The sequence below is a fragment of the Carya illinoinensis genome, chromosome 9 (assembly GCF_018687715.1).
Source record: "Carya illinoinensis cultivar Pawnee chromosome 9, C.illinoinensisPawnee_v1, whole genome shotgun sequence".
In the NCBI taxonomy this organism is placed as follows: Eukaryota; Viridiplantae; Streptophyta; class Magnoliopsida; order Fagales; family Juglandaceae; genus Carya; species Carya illinoinensis.
Genome location: NC_056760.1, coordinates 26,296,974 through 26,323,995, shown reverse-complemented (window position 1 = coordinate 26,323,995; position 27,022 = coordinate 26,296,974). Strand labels below are relative to the sequence as shown.

Genomic DNA, 27,022 nt, shown 5'->3' with positions numbered 1-27,022 from the left:
AGAAACTACCACCCAATCATCATCATTAGGCTTTCGTAATCCCCCGTGCTTATCAAAATATTTCACATATTGGATGTCTTTATCACCCAATAATTGAAAGGCTGCCTTATATTCTTGGGCCGCCTCCAACATCAAGAAGGTTGAGTTCCATCTGGTAGGAACACCAGTACAAAGACCTTTCTTTGATGTTGTGCCCGCAGCCTTTGCAGCAACTTTAAATTTCTCCAATCTAGAAGGAGAAGACCTCACAAATTTCACAGTCATTCTAACTCGTGCAACCAAGTCATCAATATCTTTCAACCTCTCAGTCACAATTAAATTCAAAATATGTGCAGCACATCTAACATGCAAATATTTACCACCCAAGAATGTCTTATTTGCATATTTAAGATAATTCTTTAGATATCCCAAAGTGACATCATTAGACGACGCATTATCAACTGACACAGACAAAACCTTTTCCAACCCCTACTCCTTTATTGCGGCCTCCAAGGCCTTCCTAATCGTCTCACCCTTATGATCAGTTATTTGACAAAATTTAATAATCTTTTTGTGCAAAACTCAATCAGAATCAACAAAATGTACAGTCAACGACATGTAATTCATATTTTGAATAAAAGTCCAAGTATCGGTAGTGAGGCAAACTACCAAACCCGGCCAATTGACCCCTTAAAACATCTTTATCACGGAAGTACATCTTTTTAATATCCTTTGCCACAGTGTAACAAGAAGGAAGTATAAATCTCGATTCCAACTCTTGGACAAATTCTTGGAACCCTTTACCCTTCACAAATTGAAAAGGCAGCTCGTCCATGACAATCATACGAGCTAACTTCCTTCTACACTCATTGGGATTATATTTTGTATACTCCTTCAATGTTGGCCCCCCGAACTCACTACTCCCATCCGCTATTTTAAAATCTAGTCTAGATTGACCATTCTCTACTAAGGATTTTAAAATTGGGACTCCTCTTGTATTGTTTCTCTAAATGGACCTTCAGTTGGAATGTACCATGTTTTCTATAGTGACATCCATACATTTTTCTACAGTGATTACATTTAGCTTATGGGTTGTTGGGGTCACCACCCTCTAGTTTGGTAAAGTGTTGTCAAACTATGGATACAGGTTTCTTGCCCTGTGTGGGTTTTGGGGCAGGGCAAGGTGTACTCGTTATAGGGGTAGGAGTAGGGTTAGGTTCTGGGGTAGGGGTATTGGCTGGGGCAAGCGAGCCATCATTGAAATTCGAAGACATTCCTGATTTTCCATCACAAAAAAAAAAAAAAAATTCAAAATGCAATCCAACACAATCATTAAAAACTGCATACAAATAGTAGACCCACACATCTTTTTAATTTTTTTTATGGGTTTCATTGATTGAAACCCCTCAATTAACATGCATGCATAAAATTATTAAAAATCATATATAATGTCATTTAAGTATTTAATATCATGTATAAAAGTGTATAAAATATAAAATAATAAATAAATAAATTAGGGTTGATAGTAACCATTTCATCTTTGATTGAAACCCAAAAAAAAAATAATTGGATTTCGGATTGGAACCCTAATTTAATTTTGGGTTCCAATTCGAACTCTAAATTGATTTACAGGTTTCAATCAATGAAACCCCAAAAAAGAGTCAAAAGATTTTGGATTGGAACCCTAATTTAATTTAGGGTTTCAATCCGAACCCTAAATCAATTTAGGGGTTTCATTGATTGAAACCCCTAAATCAATGAAACCTCTAAATTGATTGAAACCCCAAAAAAAATTAGGGTTTCAGATTGGAACCCTAATTTAATTTAGGATTCCAATTCGAACCCTAAATCAATTTAGGGGTTTCATTGATTGAAACCCCTAAATTGATTTCATTAATTGAAACCCCTAAATTGATTTACGGGTTTCAATCAATGAAACCCAAAAAAAAATTAGGGTTTCGGGGTGAAACCCTAATTTAATTTGGGTTTCCAATCCGAACCCTAAATCAATTTAGGGTTTCATTGATTTCAATGAAACCCCATTTTAAAATTAGGGTTTCGGATTGGAACCCTAAATTAAATTAGGGTTCCAATCCGAAACCTAACCCCTAAATTGATTTAGGGGTTTTCAATACAATGAAATTTACAAAAACACAATCAATTTAGACAGAATCCGAAATAATCACAACAAGAAAACCCTAACATTGCATACACATGCACAATGATGACGAATCCACAGCACACAAGTCACAAATCCCATCCTCCATCTCCGATTCAACCTATCCTTCCTCCAATCTCCGATCAAAACTAAAAAAAAAATAAAAAACAACGGAGAAAGGAGAGAGAGGAGAGAACGAGCTAACTTACCATGTACCGTGCGGCGTTGTGCGAGAGAGAGGAGAGAACGACAGCGACTCCAAGGACTCTCCAACTGAGATTGCGAGAGAAAGGAGAGAACAGGGTACTGGGGTAAGAGAGAGAGAGAGAGAGAGAGAGAGAGAGAGAGAGAGAGAGAGAGATTTCAAGAAGCCACTGCCAAAGGGAGGGGGGGTTAACTCGTTAGGGTTAAAAGTAAATGAAATGGCGCCGTTTTGTAATGGACAAAACGGTGCCGTTTCATTTAGTGGGTTAATATGAAACCAATTTATAGATGAAACGACGTCATTTTGTCATGTACAAAACGGCACCATTTCATCTATAAATTGTATTTATTATATATAAATATATAATATAATATTTATTATATATATAAGTAAAACAAGGCGGGGCGGGGGAAAACTGGACTGGGGTTGCGGCGTATTTGTTCCCCACCTTCGCTGGGGGCATCCCATACGACCGGGGGCCCCCGTACCCCACCCTTGCGGTGCGGATGGCCCCCTTGCATATGCGAGGGTGGGGCGATCGGGGCTGAGTAGCGGGTTCTGGGGCCCCGCTGCCCACTCCTAGGTGGATCGTTTGACAAAGTACAACCATTTTGTGCCCCTGAAACACGCTTACACAGCAAAGACAGTGGCTGAGTTATTTCTCAAAAACATTTTCAAGCTACAAGGGTTACCATTATCCATTATTTTAGACAAGGACAATACATTTACTAGTCAAGTTTAGCATGAACTCTTCGCATTACAAGGAGTTCAAATGGCATTGAGCATGGTCTATCATTCCCAACTAGAGGAAATAATTGGTTACCCGTTGGCACGGCCAAGATATAGCGATGCCACTTGGGAGGGTTACTCTTGGCTGAAGGAAGAGTTCCCTCACCTTGCAGGGAAGATATTTTGACGGAGGGAGGTATATAATAGGTCCACCAACAAGCACCAGGGCATGATGGAGGATGGATGACTGAAGAGTACAAGCAGCTAGGAAGGAACTCTCTAAAGTTAAGGATGAAACCATAACTGACATGGGGAATAAACTCAAACACTTCAAATAAGTTTTTTGTTCTAATCAACTTGAGTGAAGTCAATTGAGTCAGCATTAGTTTTCTTTTATTGTCTCTAGTAGGTTAGTTTGTGTGGGCAAAGGGGCACGTCTCTAGGCTATTATCTTTATTTGGAATTTTTTTGTATTGCTATCTGCTTTACTTTTGTTTGGGTTTTGTTAGTAAATCCAGTACGAGGTCTGTGGCCCTTTTTAGTGTTGTAGGGCTTTGCTATATGGAATACTCTAGCAACAGTGGAAATCATCTAAAAGTACTGAAACCCTAATTGCCTTTCCTATTTTTTTTTTTTTTTGGCTTCCTCTTTCAACATTCTCATCCCCTTTTTGGAGGCACTCCCCTCGAAGAAAGCTTATTTGTGAGTGTGATTTTTCATTCAAGATTTGGTGTGTAACACTAGCATCAGATTTTCGGCCTAGAATGAACAGAAAACTATGATTGTCAATTTGATAACTTTTATTTTTTTATTTTTAATATTATTTTGCTTATTTTTTTCCTTGGATGAGATTCATAGACTAACCTTATAACTAGATTTTTCTCCATAAAAGATCTTGTAACTAGGGCTGAGCACCAAACAAGTTAGAGTTGGAATGTCTTGTCTCTGACTCCGACTCTAATTTTGTAGGAGGTCTAGCCTCTAACTCCGACTCCACCTTGTGTGTCCTCAGATTTGACTCTGACTTATTAGAGTAGAGTCGGATTTAAGCTTTTTTTTTTTTTTTTACATTTTTTTAGCTTCATATTTGGCCAATTTTTTTAAAAATGAATTTTGTGTGTGCTTTCAAATTTCAATTTTTTCAAAAATTACAATCTAAAACTAATCATTCATTGTTATTTACTTCAATTTCATTAAACACATGACCAAAATTAAAAACTAAATCATTTACTATAGCTTTGAAAAATATAACCCAAACTACAACTAATCACTGTTGATTTATTGCATCTTACAAGCCAAAACCAAAACATAATTTACATAACCAACAACACAAATCAAAACTAATTATATGTTCTCATTCCAACAACAAACAAAACCAAATATTGGGGGCTTCTTCCCATTCCAAATTGTGTCGAGACAAACTTCAAGTGCCATACTAAGTTGTGCCTAAAGAAAAAGAGGATAAGATTAGTGAAGAAATAAGATAGGTCCACATAAATTTCTATTTCTTCATAGATATGATTTCACTTCAAATGTTCATTGGATTTTAGACACAGGATAAAAATGATAACACAAATTATTGGTGTACACACAATATACCAATGCTTCAACACTTCTTTTACAGCTTTTACAGCATATGTAGAAAAACAATCGGCCAAAGTACTTGACCTTGCATATTAGTAAAGCAACAAGTAAGGGATTATGGCACAACTTTATATATATATATATGAATCACATTAACATTTCTCATTTATATTTCTTTCTTGTTCTTCTGCCTAGTTGGTGAATCACATTAGCCTCCTTGAAAATGGCTCTCAAACAAAATAGTGGTTGATGAGTTAAATGAGATTGCGACAACCACCTTAACCAAATCAGATTTTAAATTTTTTTTTAAATGATAACACTATCTCATTGTTTGACAAATGCAAGAACTAGAACGCATTCTTAGTGTTATGTACCATGGTCTATAATCTGCATGTGCTTCACAAAATTTAGAAACCTTTAAAAATCAACCAAAAAAATATGGAAATCAGCATACAAGAAAATCAGCCAAAAAAATTAAAATCAATGGTGAATGAAAAGGCACTTATAGACCACAATGATGAGACTGACATCAATGAATCGATGGGCAAAGGCATAATAATGAGAGTGAGTGACTTAGTGAAGTCAGACGATGAGGGAGAGTCAATGGACAGCTACACGACAAGAGAAGAGAGAGAGAAGATTGGGTGGGTGGGAAAAGGCAACTTAGACTAAATTTTTTTCTAAGCTTAGATAATATGAGCAAGTAAAAAACTAGTGTGAGGGTGAGGTTAGGTGCATATGGGGAAGGGGGGAAAGCGCTGCCGGGTAGAAACTTAGACACTAAAATAAAAATAACACCATTTTTCTTCTAAAACCGACTACATTTTGCTTAAATGGAAGTTGGGTTGCTTCAATTTTGGGCTTCTAAACCCAACTTTTCCCCTTAAATAGTCCAAACTCTATTTTGGGCTCTTTTCCATAAATACTAAACTAAATCTTGTTTTTTTTTTTAACTCTAAATTTAATTTTAATCTTAATCTTTGTTTTTAGCACTAAGTTTTTTTATTTATCCATTTTATAATTGTTATTATTGATTATTAGTAAATATTATAGTGTCTAATTATATGATAATTATTAGTTTTTATCATACTATAATGTCTATTTATATGTTATCGTTCTATTTATGGTTTTCATAATATTTTTTTTTATCACTCAATTTAATTGTTAGTAGTGATTATTAACTATTACCGTTCAAATAGACTTGCACTATAGTGTTTAAATACAATTTATTATACTAATGTTACTATGCACTAGTATTACAAGTACCATAGTGTTGTTTTACATTATTATAAATAGACTTATACTATAGTGTTTAAATAGAATTGTTAGTATTTATATTTGTACTATAGTATTCATTATTAACAGTTGCATGTTATTAAGTCATTATACTATTCTATACTAATGTCTAATTTAGTTCTAACTTAATTATATACTAGACTACATGGTATTATATTAGTGTTATTACATTAGTATTACATGGTATTAATACTATGATATTTACAGATACTAAACTATTATTAGTCAATTTAGTCTATTTATATTATACTAGAACTATATCATTATATAGGAATGATCTCATACTAGTATATTATTGAATTTAATTATATAAATTCTAGTTATATAACTATATTGGTATATAGGATCAATATATGTATAAATACATATATTTTTATAACATATATACAATGTAGGATCGGATTCGGAGGGCAAAATCGAAACTAGAGTTGAATTGGAGCATAGTCGGTTTGGCTATGCCTCTGATTGGAACATGAAAAAAAAAATCTAATTCCAACTTCATTTTGTTGGATTCATAACGGAGCTGGAGTGAAATTAGATCGAAATTGAATTTTTGAATTTTTGTTGACCCTACTTATCGGTTAGTTGAAGCTGAGTCTGTGTTGTTATTATATAAGAAAACTATTAGCCCCTCTAGACTAGGTGAGTTAATACAATTTGTATTCAAATACAGTTAGTATAGCATTATTGTTAGCCATAGGCTGCAAAACCTCCAAGACAAATGCATAGAGCATAATCATCATTAAAAGTGACCAATTTTCTACAATTGAGAACATTTATACTGAAAAGAGACCAAGAGTAACACATAAACGAATGCATTGCCAAGAGTTTAAATACAAAATAAAAATAAGTTAGTGCTACTTGAATTTATATAAAAAAATGATTTATTAGGCTATTTATTGTCACACTAAACATATTGATGATATCAAAGCTCATCGTATAACTTAGATCGCACAGTAAAATATAGAGAGCAAATACACACATGTATGTAAGTTCAAGGATTCTAAAAAAAATTATGATGAGTATCTCCAAGTAATGAAACCAATGTTTCGTAGCCAAAAGATACCAAATCATCCGAACTAATGCAGAACAAACTTGATCTTTATGCTCAAGAAATGATATGTCATCTCCTAAGGAATCGAGTCCCAGAGAGACTACACAGTACTAGGATGAAAAGCAACGAACCTGATCTTCATGTTAGTATTATTTAAATTAATGGACCTACATAGATTGGAAATTTCACATTGTATAATTGCCTTATATAAAGCTTGGATAATGTTTGTAAGGCCCAATAACTGTGATTAATAAAATGATATAACTGGGTCAACACATCTCTACAAGCCCATGATTTTGGTTAGGTCATGAGCATAATGTGGTAGAGACTCATTAAGGACCCATGTAATTTCATTATTTTATGATGGACAAAATTGGAATTCAGGGTGTTATATAAGGTCATGGTCCCCACTCCAGATTCACTTTCTACTCTACACATCCCATCTTTATGAAGTTTTACTAGAGAGTGAATATTAGATGTGGAAGATCATATCACTGTACTCCTCTCCAATGGCTTCAAGTATGTTCTCTTTGTATATTTATGCATGGATTTGACAAGAGATCTTGGTCTTTTCGGATTTTATTCTAGATCCAACAAATGATATCAGAGCAACTTGTTAAATCTGTGTGAAAATAAGGTTTTATATTTGTGAAATACATTTTTCGTATTTTGTAAACTTTTTCACCACTCAAGTTCATTTAATTTCGATTTTTGGAGTTCTTGGGTGACCAAAAAATTTGTTTTGAGTTTTTGTATTTGTTGTTAGTGTGTAGCCCACCAAAACTGTTAAAAACCTTCACTTTTAGTGGCCAAAACTTTTATTTTATTTTATTTTATTCTCGATATTTGACTAAAAGAGATTGTCAGGGACATGGGAGGATGTTAGAAATGTCCTCACCAGCGTCCCCTCATTCAGATCCGTAGGAAAAGTGGTATGGTTGGTTGGATTGGTGGCCAGAATAGTGGCTGGAACAATAATTATGCCGAAGGTCATTTTTTGCTACAGTGACTCAGGTAATAGGGTTATGATATTCGGGTAGGGTTTGGTGCGAATTGGATTTAGGTTTTTAAAACAAGTCTTGGACTTGGTTTAGTTGGTCCAATTCATGGGTCCAATTCTTTTGAAAAAATAAAAGTGATTTGTGTTGAATAAAATATTAGTTTTTTTGTGTTAGTCTGACCAATGTATTGTACCCATGTCATAAGGCAATTATAATCAAAAATCTGTAGACTGAATGATATGACAAAACCTATACATATGAGATGAATTACCATTTGACTTTGACCTGCCCCATTGACCTGCTGACCACCTGGCTTGACCTAAATTTGGATCCTAATTCGAATATGATAGATTATAATAATATTATTTATTATTCTAATATTTTAAAAAAATAAAAAAAAATCTTAAATATCTCTACTATAGACATATTTTTTTATATTGTCTTATTTGCATGAATAATTATTATTTTTTAAATATTTAATGGCAATTCATTCATATGACTTAGAGAAATTAAAGTGATACGTCACCTAAATAATCACTGTCATAAAAGTTTTCTCCTTAGTCATAGAAAAGTTTAATGAGTTGCATCTATATCCATGCGAATGACAATCAACGCAAAGGAAGGTTAGATGTTATAAGGTAATTATTTGCAAATTGCATTTTTTGTTTTTTTTAAAGATAAGCCTATGCATTCAATAGTTGGCCCAAAGGAAGGCTATTGTTTGGCCATGCCAATTTTGCATTATTAACGATAACTAGCCTTATTAGGAGATGACAACTTGCATGTTATAGGTATTGTACAAAGATTTGATTGCAATGGTGTACTAGGTTCTCATATGAGCCCACTTTTATAAGACCATAATTTTTAAATTTAATTTTGTCATATTGTCTAATTGATTTTTTTGTTCAATTGGATTAAAAGTATGCATGACAAAAAAATTAGGGTTTGTTTATTTATATTTGAAGATTAATGGAATATTTATTTATTGTGAATTTATTTTGTTTTCTTATAGTAAATACATCCTTGATATTTGCAAATTTGAATAACATTTCCGTTCTTGCTGGATCAAATTTTACAAAATGGAAAGAGCATGTTACTATTGCTCTTGGGTGTATGGACCTAGACTATGTGCTATGGGTTAATAAGCCTCCCAAGCCTACAAATCAAAGTTATGTTGATCAAATGACGGCTTAGGAAAAATGGAAGTGCTCTAATCGCATGAGTTTTATGATAATGAAACGTTCTATTCCTAATTCTATTCGAGGTGTAATGCCTGAAGAAGAAAATGCTAAAAAGTACCTAAACTAAATAGCAGATCAATTTGTTGCGTCAGAAAAGGTAGAGACAAATATGCTTCTTAGCAAACTTTTCACAATACAGTATAATGGCAAAGGGAACATAAGAGAGTATATTATGGAAATGTCTAATCTTGTAAATAAATTGAGAACACTAAAGTTATAATTTTCTGATGAAATTCTTGTTCATCTCATTTTGATTTCTCTTCTTGCACAATTTAGTCATTTCAAAATTAATTATAGTATTCAAATGGAGAAATGAAATCTTAATGAGCTCATTGCTTATTGTGTGCCAGAGAAAGAGAGATTGAAACAAGAAAGGACATAAAGTACTCACATGGTCGTTTTAACTCATAGAAATCTGGGGACTAATAAAAGAAAGGTGAATGATAAAATTAAGATAATTGCGGATGCTAGAACTTCACAACTAATTATGAAACAAAAACATGATGTTTCTGCTTGTTACTTTTGCAAAAAGGATTGTCATTTGAAGAATAATTGTTTCCAATATAAGAATTGACTTGCAAAGAAAAATGATTTTCCTATCTTTGTTTGTATAGAAAGTTTAGCTATTGTATCACTTAACACTTGGTGGATAGATTCATGAGCAACTATTCACATAAGTTTTACTATGCACGGTTACCCAAAGTGCTAAAAATCAAGTGATGTAGAAAACTTTACTTATTTTGAAAATGGCAATAAAGTTAGTGTTGAAGCAATTAGAGTCTACAGATTAAAATAAGAGTCTAGTTTTTATTTATATTTGAATAAGACTTTTTATGTGCTGTCAAATTTAATTTCTGTTTCTTGTTTGGACAAATTTGGTTTTTCTTGTTCATTTAGAAATGAGAAATTTAGTCTTTTTTGAGATTCAAATGTTGTCGGTACTGGCTCTTTAATTGATAATATTTATTTATTGGACTTGGATGCCTCGCACTTAAAGACAAATGAAACTTTGCATGTAAATAGTTGTAGTACAAAAAAGAGATTGATCAATGAGAATTCTTTTGTATTGTGGCACAAGCAGTTGAGACATATCTTAAAAAAAAAAAAATTGCAAGTACTATTTTTAATTTCATACCGTACCGACTATTGGCCTGGTACAGAAATTGTACCTATTTCGTACCGGTCCAAATATCGACTTGTACCGGACTACATACTGGCCAGTATTTTGGCCTTTACTCTTTTTTTTTTTTTCATTTCTTCAAACTACAAGCTCATTTTTTTACTCTCAATTCAAACCAGTCTATTTATAATTTATATATATATATATATATATATGTATTTATGCATAATTTATTCATATAGCTTATTATTTTGAAATATAATTAATATATATATAATTTATTCATATATCGACTATCTTAAAATGGTACATGAAACGGTACCAGTACCGGAATATTTCGTTTCATTGTCTTGACTAGTACGACATTCAAAACATTGAATTTGCAAGACTTGAGTCAACTGGAATTCTTGGTTCTCTTAGTTTTTCATATTTTAAAATTTATGTTGAATGTATAAAAGGAAAGCAAACAAATGTAAGGAAAATATGTACCAATAGAAGTTTAGGTGTCTTAGAAATGATACATACTGATATTTGTTATTCATTCCCTATGTCATCTTGAAATGTTCAATAGTATTTTATCACTTTTATAGATGATTATTCTCGTTATATGTATCTATTTTTAATACTTGAAAAATTACAGGCGCTCGACCTTTTTAAGGCTTATAAAAGCAAAATTGAAAATCAGCTTGATAAGAAAATTAAGGCCATTAGATCTGACCGTGATGGTGAATACTATGGTAGATATAATGGATTAGGTGAACAACATCCTGGGCCTTTTGTAAGGTACTTAGAATAATGCGGCATCGTTCTTCAATACACCATACCAAGACTCCATGTCAAAACAGTGTAATCGAGAGACGAAATGGACCCTAAAATACATGCGTAGAAGTGTGATATCTCATTCTTCTTTACCATAATTACCATGAGGAGAGGCCTTATATTCTCAATCGAGTAGTATCGAGTAAAGCAGTAGCTAAAACCTCATATGAGTTATGAACTGGAAAGAGGCCTAGTATTAGGCATTTACTTTGAGGTTGTCCAGCTGAGGCTTGGCCCTATAAGTCAAATGAAAAGAAACTGGACTCAAGAATAGTTAGTTGCTTCTTTATTGGATATTTTGAGAGATCAAGGGATTTCAAGTTTTATTGCCCTTTAAGTAATACCATTATTAAGACAAGTAATGCTATATTCATTGAGAATATTTAAGATAGTGTGAGTACACTAGAGATATTGTATTTAAAGAGGAACATATTGAAATACCTCTGACAAATGTCGAGAGTGATGAGATGGTCACACCTGTCATAATATAGAATGCAGATGCAGATCATCAAATCATTTTTCAGTTGCCCCTAACTAATAAGAAAGAACCTGAGCAGCCTCAATAGGAAGAGGAGATCAAATAGGGAGAGGAGATCGGCAATTCCATATGATTACATTGTTTATCTCCAAGAGCATGAGTTTGATATAGGATTGGAAGATGATCTTACAAGCAAGCCAAACAAAGTGCTAACTCCAAAATGTGGATAGGTGTAATGCTAGATGAGCTAAAGTATATGAAGGATAATGATATTTGGGACCTTGTCAAATTATCTGATGGTATTAAACTAATTGGTTGTAAATGGGCCTTCAAAACCAAGCGAGACACTAAAGGCAATGTCGAAAGGCATAAAGCACATCTAGTTGCAAAAGTCTTTACTCAAAAGGAAGACATTGACTATAAAGAGACTTTCTCTCCAGTTTCATCGAATGACTCTTTTAGAATCATTATGACACTTATAGCTCATTATGATTTAGAGCTTCATCAGATGAATGTAAATAATACTTTTCTCAATAGTGATATTGAGGAAACAATATATATATAATGCAACCAGAGGGCTTCGCGACTAAAGAATCAACTCATTTAGGAGGGCTTCACGACTAAAGAATCAACTCATTTAGTTTGCAAATTAAAGAAACCCTTTTATGGTTTAAAACAGACATCTTGCCAATGGTATCAAAAGCTTGATTGAGTAGTTTCTTTATTTAATTTTACGGAAAATACTGTGGATCAATGTATTTATCATAATATCAATAGAGGCAAATTTATAATTTTGGTGCTATATTTGATGACATTCTATTGGCAAGCAGTGAAATAGGCTTGTTACAGGAAACCAAGAAATTTCTTTCGAGACACTTTGAAATGAAAGATCTTGGTGAGACATTTTTTATAATAGGCATTCAGATTCATCACGATAGATCACGTGGTATAATTGGCCTATCACAAACAGTGTATGTTGAGAAAATACTCAGTAGATTTGGCATGCAAAATTGTGCATCTGGGGATGCGCCCATTACAAAAGGTGATAAATTAAGTTTGCTTCATTACCCAAAGAGCAATATTGAAAATAAACAAATGAAGGATATCCCTTATGTATTAGTAGTTGGGAGCCTCATGTATACTCAAGTTTGCACACGCCCAGATATTGCATATGCAGATAGAATGTTGGCAAATATTTGAGTAATCTAGGTATGGATCACTAGAAAGCTGCTAAAAGAGTAATGCGGTACGTGCAAAGAACAAAAGATTATATGCTCATGTATGGGAGGTTAGAACATCTTGAGATTATTGGATTCTTAGACTCCGATTTTGTTGGTTGCCTCGATAGTAGGAGACCCACTTCAGGGTATGTTTTGATGTTAGCTAGAAAAGCTGTGTCATGGAAAAGTGACACTTATAGCTTCTTCTACCATGGAAGCAGAGTTTATTGCTTGTTATGAGACATCCAATCAAGCAATATGATTGCAAAATTTTATCATTGGTCTTCAAGTTGTGGATGTATTGAGAATCCACTAAAAATTTATTGTGATAATAAGGCTACTAAGTTATATTCTAAGAATGACAAGAATTCATCAAAATCTAAACTTATTGACATAAAGTTTCTTGTAATGAAATAAAGGGTTTAGAATCATGTGTCAATTGAGTACATTAGTATAAATTTCATGGTTGCGGACCTGCTCACTAAGGGCTTACCACCTAAAGTGTTTAAGGAGCATGTAGCTCGTATGTGAGTAGATAATCCTAGTGATATATTTTATTAAGTGAGAGTTTGTCTGTTATGTACTTGATTTATTTGACACTTACTACGATTGTGTTTTGGTTTATTGATGATTCTAAGATTGCATTTTTTTCAAATTGTGGTAATACATAAGGCTTGAAAGAATGATGTAGGGACTAGTTGGAAATAAGCATGATAAAGGATCACATTGCATGAAATTTCCATGCTACACATCCGTACTTGATCTATGTTGTTGATGATGTTGGTATTTGTGACCATGGATGCTGTCACGATAAATGTGACAATGATTGTCATGATCTTATTATAATATTATTCAATGAACCAAATTGTTTTGAGATGATATTCATAAAGTTTGGCAATTATAGTTTGTGCTCATGAAGTTTATAATGTTTGATTTTGCAGAAATCTATGTGGTCCAAGTGGGAGATTGTTAGCATTATTTAAATTAATGGATCCACATAAATTAGGAACTCACACTATATAATTGCCTAATATAAAGTTTGGATAATGTTTATAAGGCACAATAATTGTGATCAATAAAGTGATATAACCGGACCAACACATTTTTAGAAACCCATGATTTTGACCCGTCATGAGCATGAAGTGATATAGACCCAATTCATGTGTAGAAACCAATTAAATACCTATGTAATTCCATTGTTTTAAGATCGACAAAACTAAATTAGGAGTGTTATATAAAGTCATGATCTTCGCTCCAGATTCACTTTTTACTCGATTAAATCCCATCTTTGTGAGTTTTTACCGGAGATTAAATATTGGATGTGGAAGATCATACCATTGCACTATTCTCTCCAATGGCTATAGGTATGTTCTCTTTATTATATTTCTACACAGATTTGACAAGAGATCTTAGTCTTTTCGGATTTTATTGTAGATCCAACACTTCAAACTTCCAAAGGAAAAATAGCACGTTTGCGTCCCAATTGGAAAAATGAGGTTCCATAATTACAAGAAATACAAGGGATCCTCTTCATATGTTTACTCAGTTTCTTACACTAAAGTCATATGACTACAACAGAATCGCAGCAATTGACAATAACAAGGAAGAGATGGAACTCGTACAAAAGAATTCAGTAAACAAGTTTGGGCTCAAACTCTGCATAATCAACAGATCCAGATTCAATTGGAGGCATTAGATATGCAGCCAGGAGCTCTGAGGCCAATGCCGTAATAAGTGGTATCTTCTTTAAGTTCTTCACCACTGGTATGTCATCGCTCTCCCCAACAGCAATCAACTTCTGGTTAATCTCAACCATGTTGTCCAGCTTCTTTTTGAATTCAGGGTTCTCAACATCCAACACGGCTGGGAAAATTCTAGCTGTTGTGCGGTTTGTCTGCATAAACAGAAATTTTAACATCCCACTTTAGATGACTGCTGAAAATCACAGATATTTTTTATTATGTTCTTTGTCCTAGTTGAATAGAGAGATTAGAATTTTTTTTTTTTGATGAACAGTTGAATAGAGAAAATGATGGCACCCAAGGAATGCAGGGAAATCACTGAAACTTGAGGATCTGACAAAATATGGCTGTAGCCAGTCCCTGCCATTTTCCTAGTTTGTCTTGGCAATTTAGTAGCACAAAATGGCTTGATAACTGAGATTATTGCTTGGGAAGTATTTAATATGACATCACAGGCTCACCTCAATTATGACATGCATATCAAATTCTTTTGTGTTGAGCCCAATGCCTTCATAGAAAGCTGTGCGCTGGCAATCATTTAGGTACATCGTCACGTAAACCTGCAAGGTAGATTCATGAAGTTGTGAGAAAAATATAGAAATTTAGGGACAGATGTTCAACCTTAAATTTGAAGAATTCTAGTTAGTTTGGATCTCATAAATGAAGAAAAGAACAAAACATTAGGAATTCAATATAAAACTCCAGTGGAAACTCAGATTGTAAAACTAATATTCTAGACTTCATTCCCTTAACATTGTCTATAGCTGCAGAATTCTACAATTCTTTTCTATCCCTTTTCCATCAGCCAAATATTGCATTAGAAAATGTCACAGAAACGTCAAGATTTATATAACTTGATAAGGTTAGCGATGGCATTTTTTTAAAAAAAAAAAGGGTATAGCAATGGTATAATACCGAAAGGCAGAAGAATCTGGCCCACAACTTTGCTTTCCAGTCATTGAGAAATTGGGGCTGGGCCTTCATTAATGCAGAGAAGAAATCGCCATGACGATTCTCATCCTGGCACCAGTTCTCAAAGTACTTGAAAATGGGATAACATTGGTACTCAGGATTGGCCTTGAGATGTCTGTATATGGTTATGTATCTCCAGTATCCAATCTTCTCAGATAGATAAGTGGCATAGAAAATGAACTTAGGCTTGAAAAATGTGTACTTTCTAGCCTTTGTTAGGAAACCCAAGTCCAACGCCAAATTGAAATCAGACAAACCCTTGTTCAGAAATCTGCATATAGTACAACAATGTAAGTACCGATATTGATCACATATGCAATGCCCCAATATAAGTACCAATACTGATAAATGATGTAATGAATTAATATGCAATAGAAAAAGACACAAAAGTGAGTCTAGAGATATTGTTTGCATACCCAGCATGCCTTGCTTCATCCCTGGACATGAGAGAGAAAATTTCAGCTACCACTGGATTGGTTTTCTGCAGGATCAATCCTCAAAACGATTAAACCAGCCCAATACTAGGAGAATAAAACTGCCTTAAATCGAAAAGAAATGAAATTGGGGGGTTTCATTTGGCCTAAAGGGGAATAAATTTGGATATGAATCCCGTTTTCTGAAAACATTAGCTCCAAACTAAAAGCCACCATTTAAAATTTTGCCTGAAAAGCCAAATGGAGGGACGAGGATCCTAACTCAGTAAGACAGAAGCTTAGTTCATCCATCCCAGAGAACAAGGTTTCAGAGAGAGGAAACTGACTCATAATACCACTATTCGATTCGACAAATTAGAGCTACTACTGGTGGGCTAAGTTTTGTACAAGAGAAAACTGATTGATGTTGAACACCAATTGAGAATAATACAGCTTCTCGTTTCTTAAATTCGAAACCATATTCTCAAGATTTTCTCTAGTAATATAGAAATTAAGGATGTTGATTATCTTGGACAAAGTAATGAGAAATTTGTACAAGAAATTCGAAGTATTTTGTAAAATTTCAAAATTCGGATTCAATTTAAAATTTTTTGTTATATTTGAAAATTCGACTTCCCAGCAGTTGGAACAAGTTCCTTCAGAGGTGGAAACAGCTAAGTAACTTAGATAAGCTCGTGATAAGGTAACAGAATCAGAAATTGACGAATTAGAGAGCCATACCTTGAGCCTTCTTCCAAGCTCTTTGTACAAAAGGAACCCAGAGAACTCAGCAGTGCATGACCTCTCCAAGAACTCTACAAAGATTTGCCTCAGAGGTCCTTGCAGTTTATCAGCAGCCTCCTTGAACTCCTTGTTTCTCACAAAGTGGGTCTGGTTGTAGTCAGTCTTGAATTCTTGCAGCAGAGCTTCAAACTCAGCCTGATTGAGGTTCTTATTGATCTGAGTGTTGAAAAGGGTCTCCATTTCATCAAAGTCAGTGGTGTAAAACCTCGGTGCCAAGAGTGTCTCTTTAATGGCGGTTTTAGCAGCCTTCTTGCCAGGTTTAGTGGCGGTGGGCGGCGGCTTTGAAGTGGCCGTCATTTTGATGGTGGTGAACTTTGAGTAAGATCCACATCTTGGGTTGTTGACCTTAGGATTTGCAGTGGTGAATTTGGAGATGGGTTTTACAAGAGCCATTTCTGGAGCGAAAGCTTTTGCCTTAGTGAGGTGGTGGGAGTGTCCTTTAGGGGAGTGTGAGGGAGGGAGGGAGTCCCTGTTTAATGGCCGTGGGGGTTGGGAAGGGATAAGATGTGGTCGAGAGATGAGAGAATCTCATCCAATGAAATCTATCTATTTGGCATTACATGACACGTGGCTGGTGATTATGGGCCTGCCTCGATTACTTGATTTCTTGTGATGTTTGTGCCCTTGGGGTGAGAAGTGAGGATTTGTGGCCTGCTTTTCACCTCATTAAATTCTCAAAAGAGTTTTCTTTGATATTTCCCTCTTTTTATTATTTATTTAGAGAAGGGAGAATTTGGGGCCTGCTTTTCACCTCATTAAATTCTCGAAAGAGTTTTATTTATTTATTTATTTATTTATTATTAGTATTATAAGATTTTCCTCTGATGTTTTCTTTGAGGAATTTTATTTTTTTTCCAAGCCAACTATCAGTTATATATTTTGTTGATTCTGGCCTAATTCTTGTTGTTGGAACAATATTAACAAGTAATTACGTATGTTGGCTAAATTTAGTCCACTTTCGGATGGTAGGAATATTTCATAATTTTATAAATGGTAATGAAATAATTTAAGTTATGATATTTTATTAAATTATGAGAGAAGAGAGAGAAAAATTTGATTAAAATATTGTAAAATTAAATAATTATTTGAATATAAATTTTTAATGTTATTTTTTATTTTGAAGTTTAAAAAAATTATTGATTTTTGTGTTTTGTTTTAAAATTTATAAAAATTGTATTGGATTTTGTATTTGGATAATGATTAAGTAATAAATTAAATAAAAAGTTTAAAGTTTAAAGTTGAAAATTTGTTTTGTATTTGAGTGATTTTTGAGAAAGAAATTATGATTTTTTTTTTTTAAATTTCATGTCACATATTTGTGTCCAAATGTCTTTTTTTTTTTTTTTGGGCCATATTGTAATTACTTATGTTGGCTAAACTTACTCTACCCTTCATATTTAGTGCGTGAAAATTGGACACTTTATTTTTTGATAACAAGATAAATCTTTTCTTCATGGACAACCATAATTATATCAATGACTTAGCCCAAATAATATGGGAAATACACTCAGGGAATTAATTCCGCCCAATTATCAAGTCATCTAGATGTCGAGCATATTTTGCCAATGTGTGAGCTACTTCATTTGCTATATGTCTCTTATGTTGAATGGAACATTTTGGGAATAGATTCATCATATTCTTCACCTCATAAACAAGATTACCCATAAAAACATGGACTCACTTGCAGCAAGTAATTCATTAGCCATGAGAAGTGAGTCACTTTTAATAATAAGTTCATTTGTGCCCATGGGGATGTAGATTTGTAACCCTCTCAAAATAGCAAGAAGCTCCACTTCCATAGGATCGTTCACTCCATTTTCTTTTTTGCTAGCATCTAGGATCACTCCACTGGAATCATTTCTTAGTAGCATTCCCACACCTACTCTACTTTGATCATAAAAAATGGCCTTATTTAACTTCAACACCCCGTGAGGAGGAGCTTGCCAACTGCAAATGGGTAGCTTTCTATTTTGCTTTTGTTCTTTAGCTTCTTTGAAGTCCTGAGCCAATATCAATTCATGCTTAATTACTTGGTCAGGTGTCAAGATTTTGTTTTCAAATATGTTCTGGTTTCTTCTATACACCATTCCCCAAGCCATAAGAAAAAATCGTTCCAAATCCCCTTTTTTACCTCTTACCATGACTTTCATGGCAATTTGCATAAAATCCATCTTATTTTCAGTTGTAAATAAATCATGAAAGTATTGTTGCCACGATTGACTGAGGGGAAGTTGTATAAAGCATGCCCCACATCCTCCTCCTCTTCAGTGCACCACCCACATAAAGCTTCTTGTAATATATGTCTATCTTTTAAGTTCTTTCGAGTTGGAAGCCCATTTTTGCAGGCTATCCATGCAACAATTTTCACTCTATTGAGCATCTTCATCTACCATAATTTCTTCCACAACTTGCTTTGGTCCTTAGTAGTTGAACACTCACCACCTTGCTTAGATTGCTTATGAAAGAACATATATGCACTCATCACATTAAATATCCCATTCTTTTCATGTTCCCAAATGAGGCAATCAAGCCTCCTTTTAGAGCTAAGCATAACCTTTAAAGCCTCCTTTGTTGCTCGAGGGGGCAGTAAGTGTAATGTCCGTCGTTGTGGTGGGTCTTTTAGAAAATGATTTTTTAAAAAGAGACAGGAATTACAATTCCTTTTTAATTTTCTTTTCCTTCCATGCCAAGATACAAAAGACTCTATGTTTATAAATAAAACGTATTTTTTAATTAAAAAGGCTACAATAGAAAATATTAAAAATTAAAGTCTCTCGTATAAAATGTGGTGTCTAGGCTTTCGTGATTTTTCCCTTGGGCTATCTTGACGCGTCGTGCTCATCTTGTTCTTGGGAGGGCACACATAAAACTAAAATGAGTCGATGACTCATAAGTATTACTTCATATAGTTAAAATATAATAACATAGGTTTTTAGTCATGCATTCATCACTCCATATATATCATACATAGACATTCATTTCATTTTAAAATGTTACGAGGTGATTTTTTTTTTTTTTTCTAAAAAAAGGTCTTCATCTCGTAAACAATTTTCCACGCCTCGTTGCTTTCATTTCTTAAAGAGTCTTATCATGCATATATCTTTTCTTAATATGCATACATTATTTCTTATCGCTTTCATTGGTTATTACAAATTGTTACGCTTCATGTGTGAGGGTTAGCGGTCTATTAGACTTGATTCCGCCAGTGGCCACGGGTTAGGAATCCATTCCATTAGAGTGCAGCATTGGGTGCACTACTAGTACTACTTATCCGGCATTGCAATATATCCAGTCTAGTCCTTCGGTACCATCATCCGTTCATTCATGGCAGTTACATATTTTCATACATTAAACATTCATTCATTTTATTTAGTTAAGTCCTTTTAGTTCTTTACAATCCTTTAATTCGTTCATCCGTAAAAGTCATTTAAAAGCATGGGTTTAAACATCATCTTTCATAACATCGTTTAAAATATCAGTTCATGGCATCGTTTAAAATGTCAGTTTATATTGGCATTTTAAAACACTTTCTTCACGTCGTTTAAAGTATAAGGCCTAAGCCTCGCATTTCATTTTGTGAAAATACATTTAGTACTTATTACGTATAATATCCATTCACATGCATACACTTACGTACTTGGGGTGCATAAAAATGGGCTGGCAAGGAGGGTCGTTACATACTTATATTTGAAAATTTATACTTAGCATTCTTTCATAAAATGTGTTTCGTGTTATTTTGTAAAACATCATAAAGGAAAAACATTTCGGTTTTATTTTCATTACTTTAGAAAACTCTATAAGAGTATGAACATAATACTGACCTGGACTCTATGCCATATTCATTCCATTCATCCATTCATGTGCGTGTCAGATGGCAACTTACATGCATACACATAACCTTATGTCATTCTCTATTTAGGACATAAGCAACTATACTAGAAATAGACTACGTTGCACTTGGAATACTCTCCGTCCATCCTTGAGTTCTTATGTGCTATTTACTATGCTAAAACCTTCGAAATCCATTTATTGTCATTACCTTCATGTTTCACCTTCGGATTAAGATGTTAAAATCTTCATCTTACTCTTCTATTAATCCTATTCCAACGTATGACTCAGACCAACCAAGTCACACATCCCGACCCTAGACAACATACCCGATACTACCTTCATGCTTCCTAGTCCATACTCAATCCCCATTCCCAACCTTACATGCCACGTGACTTTAAGCCAACTCTAAGACTTAAACATAGTGTAACCATGTTTAAGATAGATTACCCATCATATATGGTAAATGCGTTCGGTACACGTGTCTCACCAGATGCACATGTACCTTACCTTTTATCACCTAAAATCAACTTATAATCCAATGAACGTCCACTTGTATAAACAAGCTCTATACTCTGATACCATTTTATATTCAAACCCGGTCAGCAAGATTTTCCTACTTCCCAACCTCTTTACAAGTTCATCTCAACACTTGACACAACATGGCTCCATTCACCACTATATCTTTGTCACGCCACGTAGCTCGAAACAAATCCTAAGTTACGCCATAACACCCATCTTTCTTCCGCTGTGCTACTCTTACACTATCCCATCACTTCACATATACTCTAAGCCATAAGTCAACTACAAGGCGACACCTGTGACCTAGGACTACAAGCCACATCATAGTTATTTTGGGACAACACTACACAATTCTTGATGCTACATAACATGCTTTACGCTCCTCTACTATGCGATCATCTTTTTCTTCATGACAAGCCATATGATGCATCGCTACATAACATTGATGCGTACTCCCTTCACTACATCATGTATTACCACGATACACACCATATAGTGTGTTGCCGCACTATATGGAGTACACGCCACATGCACTCTCTTCACACTACGCCACACGTCATTACGGCACATGCCATACAGTGCATCGCAGCACTATATGGAGTACACTCCATGTGTACTCCCTTCACAACACTACACTGCATTACAACTACGTCATACACCTCATACTCATACTTTACAGCACAGTCCACAACACTACACAATTACTCTCAACACTTCACTATACAGCCACACTTCATAGTAAACTCCACAATATTAACAGTACAGTCCACAACCTATCAACTAACATTTAATATAAATAACGAGGGATAGAGAGTTATACCATCGATGAGATAACCCGTGTGTTGCTCGCTGTCTGTCATGGTCAAAAGCATTGGAAGAGTCGTACATGACGGATAAACTGCGTACTGTGGCTGTTTGGGCTACTAGAGATGGCTACGGGTGTGGATCTGAGTGGGGAAAGGTTTGGTTATGGTCCTAGAGTGTTGGCCTTAAGGTAGAACAGAGGTGACAAGCGATGGTTCGCAGAGGGGGTTTGGGTTGTGCAAGGTGAGGAAACCCATGAGAGAGAGGGGACGTGCATGAGGGGTAGATCGAGACTATGGGTAATTGAGGGAGGAAGAGGGTGGCTAGGGGAAGCTACTGGTGGCAGCTGGAGGCCGTAGGTGGCCGTGTATGGCGGAGCATAATGGAGACTCGTGCAAGTCGTGTGTGCATGCGTGGCGGTGCAATGGAAAGAGAAAGAGTTGGGGGAAAGGGAGACCATAGAGATGGAGCCCATGAGGTGGTGGTGTCAGTGGAGGTGCTCGGTGGCCCAGCTGGTCACGCATGGTGGCGCAAAGAGGAGATAAATGGGTTTGAAACCCATTTCGAATGGAGTTGGAGAGAGAGAGAGAGAGAGAGAGAGAGAGAGAGAGAGAGAGAGAGAGAGAGAGAGAGAGAGAGAGAGAGAGAGAGAGAGTACGTGGGGGCTACTGACAGTGGAGAGGTACTCGCTGGCGGGGAAGGGAGCTGCCAGTGGTGGCCATGACTAATGGCGGTTGGTGGTGGAGTTGGGCTGGGAGGAGGAGCACAGGTGAGGAGAGAGAGAGAGAGAGAGAGAGAGAGAGAGAGAGAGAGAGAGAGAGAGAGAGAGAGAGAGAGAGAGAGAGAGAGAGAGAGAGCTAGGAGCTTGGGTATTTAATTTATCCCTTCATTTTAGGATCTCCAAAACGATATAACAGTGAATTTAAATACTGATTTGAAAATACGTAAGTATTTATTTAATTTAAAAAAATGAAATGAATTAAAATATAATATTATTTTATAAACTAAGGTTCATAAAATAATATTCCTTGAAGTCTTGTTAATTACTTGAAGAGAATAAAACCATTCAAATTAATTTAGAGTTTTCAATATATTTTAAATCTCGTAATATTTTGAAATGATTATAATCATTTAAATTAAATAATTTTTCACAATTATAATATTCTTGGAGCTCTTCAAAAATATTATAATTATGTTATTTTTAAAATTAAACTTAGTCCAATAACACTGAAAACATATTATATAAATATTTCTGAAATATTTAAAAATATTCGTAAGCTTTAAAATGATGGGCGTGCTTTAAAAATCCGCTTGGCATCTTTTAAAATATGCAATCGAGACTCGACACATAGAACAATGCTTGAAACTATAAGAGAAGGAAGAACTTATTCGTAAGTTTTAAAATAATGGGCTTGCTTTAATTGGAAACTCAGCACGACCGATTTGACCAATCGGTAACTTCCATCAGCTGCCAGACACGAAAAAGAACTTATTGGTCCAGTTCGAGACCTTAATGTATCGCGGCTCTAACGAGGTCACTTACTCCTCTAAAATTGCAAATGTCTTTGGCACTTCTCTTCACGTTGTGGGTTGGGAGACACTCACAGTAAGTCAAATCAGCGTCCTTAGGGTCAGGCTTCAATAGAGTCTGCTGCCATAAGATGCAGCAATAGATCAGACTCCACCAGGAGTTTGGATGGAGTTGGGTAGGGGCCAACCCTAGGTAATGCAAGACTCCACAGACAGGGCGAGGGAAGGGTAGTCTTAGACTGCAGGAGAAGATGCTAGAAAAGAGAGCGACGCGCGACACTAAGCCATCAACGCTAATGGCCCCCTTGTGGGGCATAGGGGACTTCGAAGGCCACCGTATCAGGAATGTGGTAGGTCAATATTAACGATTGGAGGAAGCTTTTGAATGCCAAAAGTGGCTAGCGTAACCTAGCTCTGAGACGCCTGCCTTAGAACGACTCTGACCATTGAAACTTACGGGTTCGGTAGATTTTCGGGTAGCCATCCGGGAACAAGAATGCAATGAGAAACAGAGAATAGGGAGAGGCAAGGGAAGAATAAATGAAATGATGAGGGAGTGGCAAGAGTATGACAAAATTTATAGGAGTGACAATTAGCTCTTAGTACACTAGGGAGTACGGAAGGTAAAAACGGTTCAAGTCCCATGCACACTACACAATAGCGGAAGAAAGAGAACATCTAACAGCTATTATTGCAAAAAAGATGGAACGACCTTCATTGGGTAATGAGATCAAATCCCTGGTAACTACGTTGGGTACGACAAGAAAAGGCTGTGATCTGACAAGTGGAATGGTCAAAAGGCAAGTGTTTTTGCTTCAGCCAGTCGAATAAGAAAGACAAGTGGGAATAGTAAGTAGAAGCAGAAAAATTTCCATCAACTTGATCTGATGAGAATTGGCGGGGTAACTATTAGGAGGATTTTTCCTAGGGCCTCAGGCCCAGGAAGGTTGGCCCAGATCTAGCGTTAGGGGGCTCCCCCATACCCAAAAGGCCCTGAAAAGCCAAGCCCAGGCCGTAGAGCCCCTCAACAACCCGACTAGGACTCACAACCCATGTAAGTCAAGCGTGATAATTCGGGTTAGGAGATGGGATGCTAAGCAAGAAGCGCAGACGACTACACTAACAAAAGGAGGAAGGAAGCATGCCAAATGGAGGGGACGAGACTCTAAAGCAACACTAGGGGATCACGCCGTATTAAATGCGCTCATCGGAAAATTACATTGCATTAATTACTTTACTTAGAGGTACACGTCACATTAAATGAGGCATGGCGGAAGGGACTCGAGAGGAGACCCCTCAACCTAAGCCATAGTGCATGGATGCCTAGCCCTTGGGGTGGGGTGTAAAGGGACCCCCAGCGGTCAGCTAAAGGAGGGGGAATTCATTTTTCAAAGAACTAGCAAACCCTCGCTTTCCAATATTATTTGAAGATTACCGCTAAATTAGGCATCAGAGGTTTCCCCGGCCACCCTAGGGCTTCCCCTTGCCAATCTCTTATTTCTGTGATTGCAGGCCCACGAGAGCGAAGACCCATACTATTGCCAGCCCAACCCTTAAGCGTAATCTGTCATAGTCCATCGCACTGCCACTCCTAGCCACATTACTGTCATATTTTTCCACTGTACTATGTCTCCCCATTTGCTGGGCACATTTCCTTCTTCCATCCACTATTGCGCATAACCAAGAACCAAACTAAGGTGGTTCTTCCCTTCTTTGATTAGCCAAATTACTCCCTCATGCAAAAATCCTTTTGCACGTAAAGCAGGACTATGGTAACTTTTCATATTGTAATGAAATTCTGTACTTCATGCCATTCAGTGTGATTTTTCTTCCTCTGGCCAGTGGTTTACTAAGATCAAGAAGAACTTTCACTCTTAGGAAGTTACCACATCCCACATCATCCTCTTCAACTTCCACATTTTCTACCTCCCCCTGTGATCTTCCTAATTTTTCGCCACACTCCTAATTCATCCCAACCAACGGTAGATTATGGAACTAAACCCACAAGCAGCCTTAATCAAACTTCATCAAGCACGGTTGTGTAAAACCATCAAAATGGTTGATCACTAATAGATTATTATCAAAGAGTCATGGTCTCCCTTCTATTACCTGACCTTTATCAGCATGAGTGGCAAAGGAAAAGTTAAACACATTGGGTCCAACTTCTCTGAACGTAGCTGTTTTACTTAATCTCCAAACCTTTGCCATTGTAACTTCCACAATGTTTTTTCCTATGGATCTGTCAGTCCATATCTTCCCCATTAGACACCTCTCCTCTTCGCTTTAAATTTCAAGAGTTGCACCACTTTCCAATACAATTTATGTATCCTCATTTTCACTTAGTTTTAAATTCCCCCACAATTCTTGTAATCTCTACATGATGATGATTCACCAAACCAATAGATCTGCATGGACATAACGACCAAAACTCTTTCCCTCACCGGTGGATCCCGATGACTAGACAAAGGGAAACTACACCACCTCTATTCTCCCTTGAGAGAAAAGAGATGAGACTTTAATGTTATTATTGAAAAATTGGACACTTGGATATGTTAGGATTGATTCTTTTTCACATATTAATTTAAATATTTTTTTCTTTCAATTTGAACTAATGAAAATTCTCTAAGATTTTATTAACTTGAGAGTTTCAAGTAATATAGAGATAAAAACACATAAATTTGGTCGCATGTAATTTATTGTTAATCATTTAAAATTTTCAGACAGCATTAAATGGTTAATAAATACTATAAAATCCTCTTCTTGTGTCTATCTATCTCATTTGAATAATTTTTTTTCTAATCTAAACATCTTAAACTCTAAAAAAGAATGAAAATTCATTTTGCAACCTCAAACTATCACTTTTTATTATTATTGCACTTTAGATTACCAAAGCCAATAATTAGCACTTCAAACTACCATATTCGTTTTTCAAATTACACGCCCAAATTTCCAAATTTTATTATTCTGGATAATGTATTTGATTTTTAATATTATGTATAGTTATTTTTTTAGTTTAATAATTCCCACTTGGTTTTTCCTAATCATTTACCTTGATTTTTGTTGCCAAAAAAAAAAAAAAACTTTTAAAAATCTAATATAAAAAAAAATAACAACATATTTATTAAAAAAGCTGGGAGTCGTATATCCTCATGGCAACAAAATCGATGTTGCTTGCATTAGTAGTCTTCTGATTTTATTTTATTTTATTTTTTCCCTTTGCTCCTTTCTTGAGCACAATGGGCATGAATTATTTGAACTTTTAGGATAGTTATGGATTTCATTTCCTACTGATAAGCAAGAAGGATGTATTACAATATTTTGAAATGAGAGTTGGAGCCATTTTTCAATCAAAAATTTTATGTACAGTTACTTTTATGTAAATTGTTACATTATCCATAACAAATTACGGTAGATCTTGCTTGTGGTATCCTGTGGTCAACTTCAATTTACAAATGGGGCAAAGCAGTCGTAGAAGGCAGTGATCTTTTTTCAGTGTCATGTAAAGGGACCAGCTCCTTCAAGG

General features: G+C 35.3%; 1 protein-coding gene across 1 annotated transcript; it reads right to left on the bottom strand.

The window, feature by feature from the left end:
• Window positions 1–14,334: 14,334 nt before the first annotated feature.
• Window positions 14,335–17,282, bottom strand: LOC122276652 (magnesium-protoporphyrin IX monomethyl ester [oxidative] cyclase, chloroplastic). The gene is made up of 5 exons (XM_043086526.1): window positions 16,753–17,282; window positions 16,015–16,079; window positions 15,542–15,869; window positions 15,088–15,186; window positions 14,335–14,778 (listed from the first exon to the last, which is right to left on the bottom strand). Exons 1-5 carry the CDS (start codon window positions 17,206–17,208, stop codon window positions 14,515–14,517), a joined length of 1,212 nt encoding a protein of 403 aa, XP_042942460.1. The 5' UTR covers window positions 17,209–17,282; the 3' UTR covers window positions 14,335–14,514.
• Window positions 17,283–27,022: the final 9,740 nt, after the last annotated feature.

Coding starts and splice junctions, on each gene's coding strand:
- LOC122276652 (XM_043086526.1), bottom strand. CDS start 17,208: ATGGCTCTTGTAAAACCCATCTCCAAATTCACCACTGCAAATCCTAAG. Junction 16,080..16,752: donor AGCTTGGAAGAAGGCTCAAG/GTATGGCTCTCT, acceptor TTGATCCTGCAG/AAAACCAATCCAGTGGTAGC. Junction 15,187..15,541: donor CCAGATTCTTCTGCCTTTCG/GTATTATACCAT, acceptor TCTACCTTGCAG/GTTTACGTGACGATGTACCT.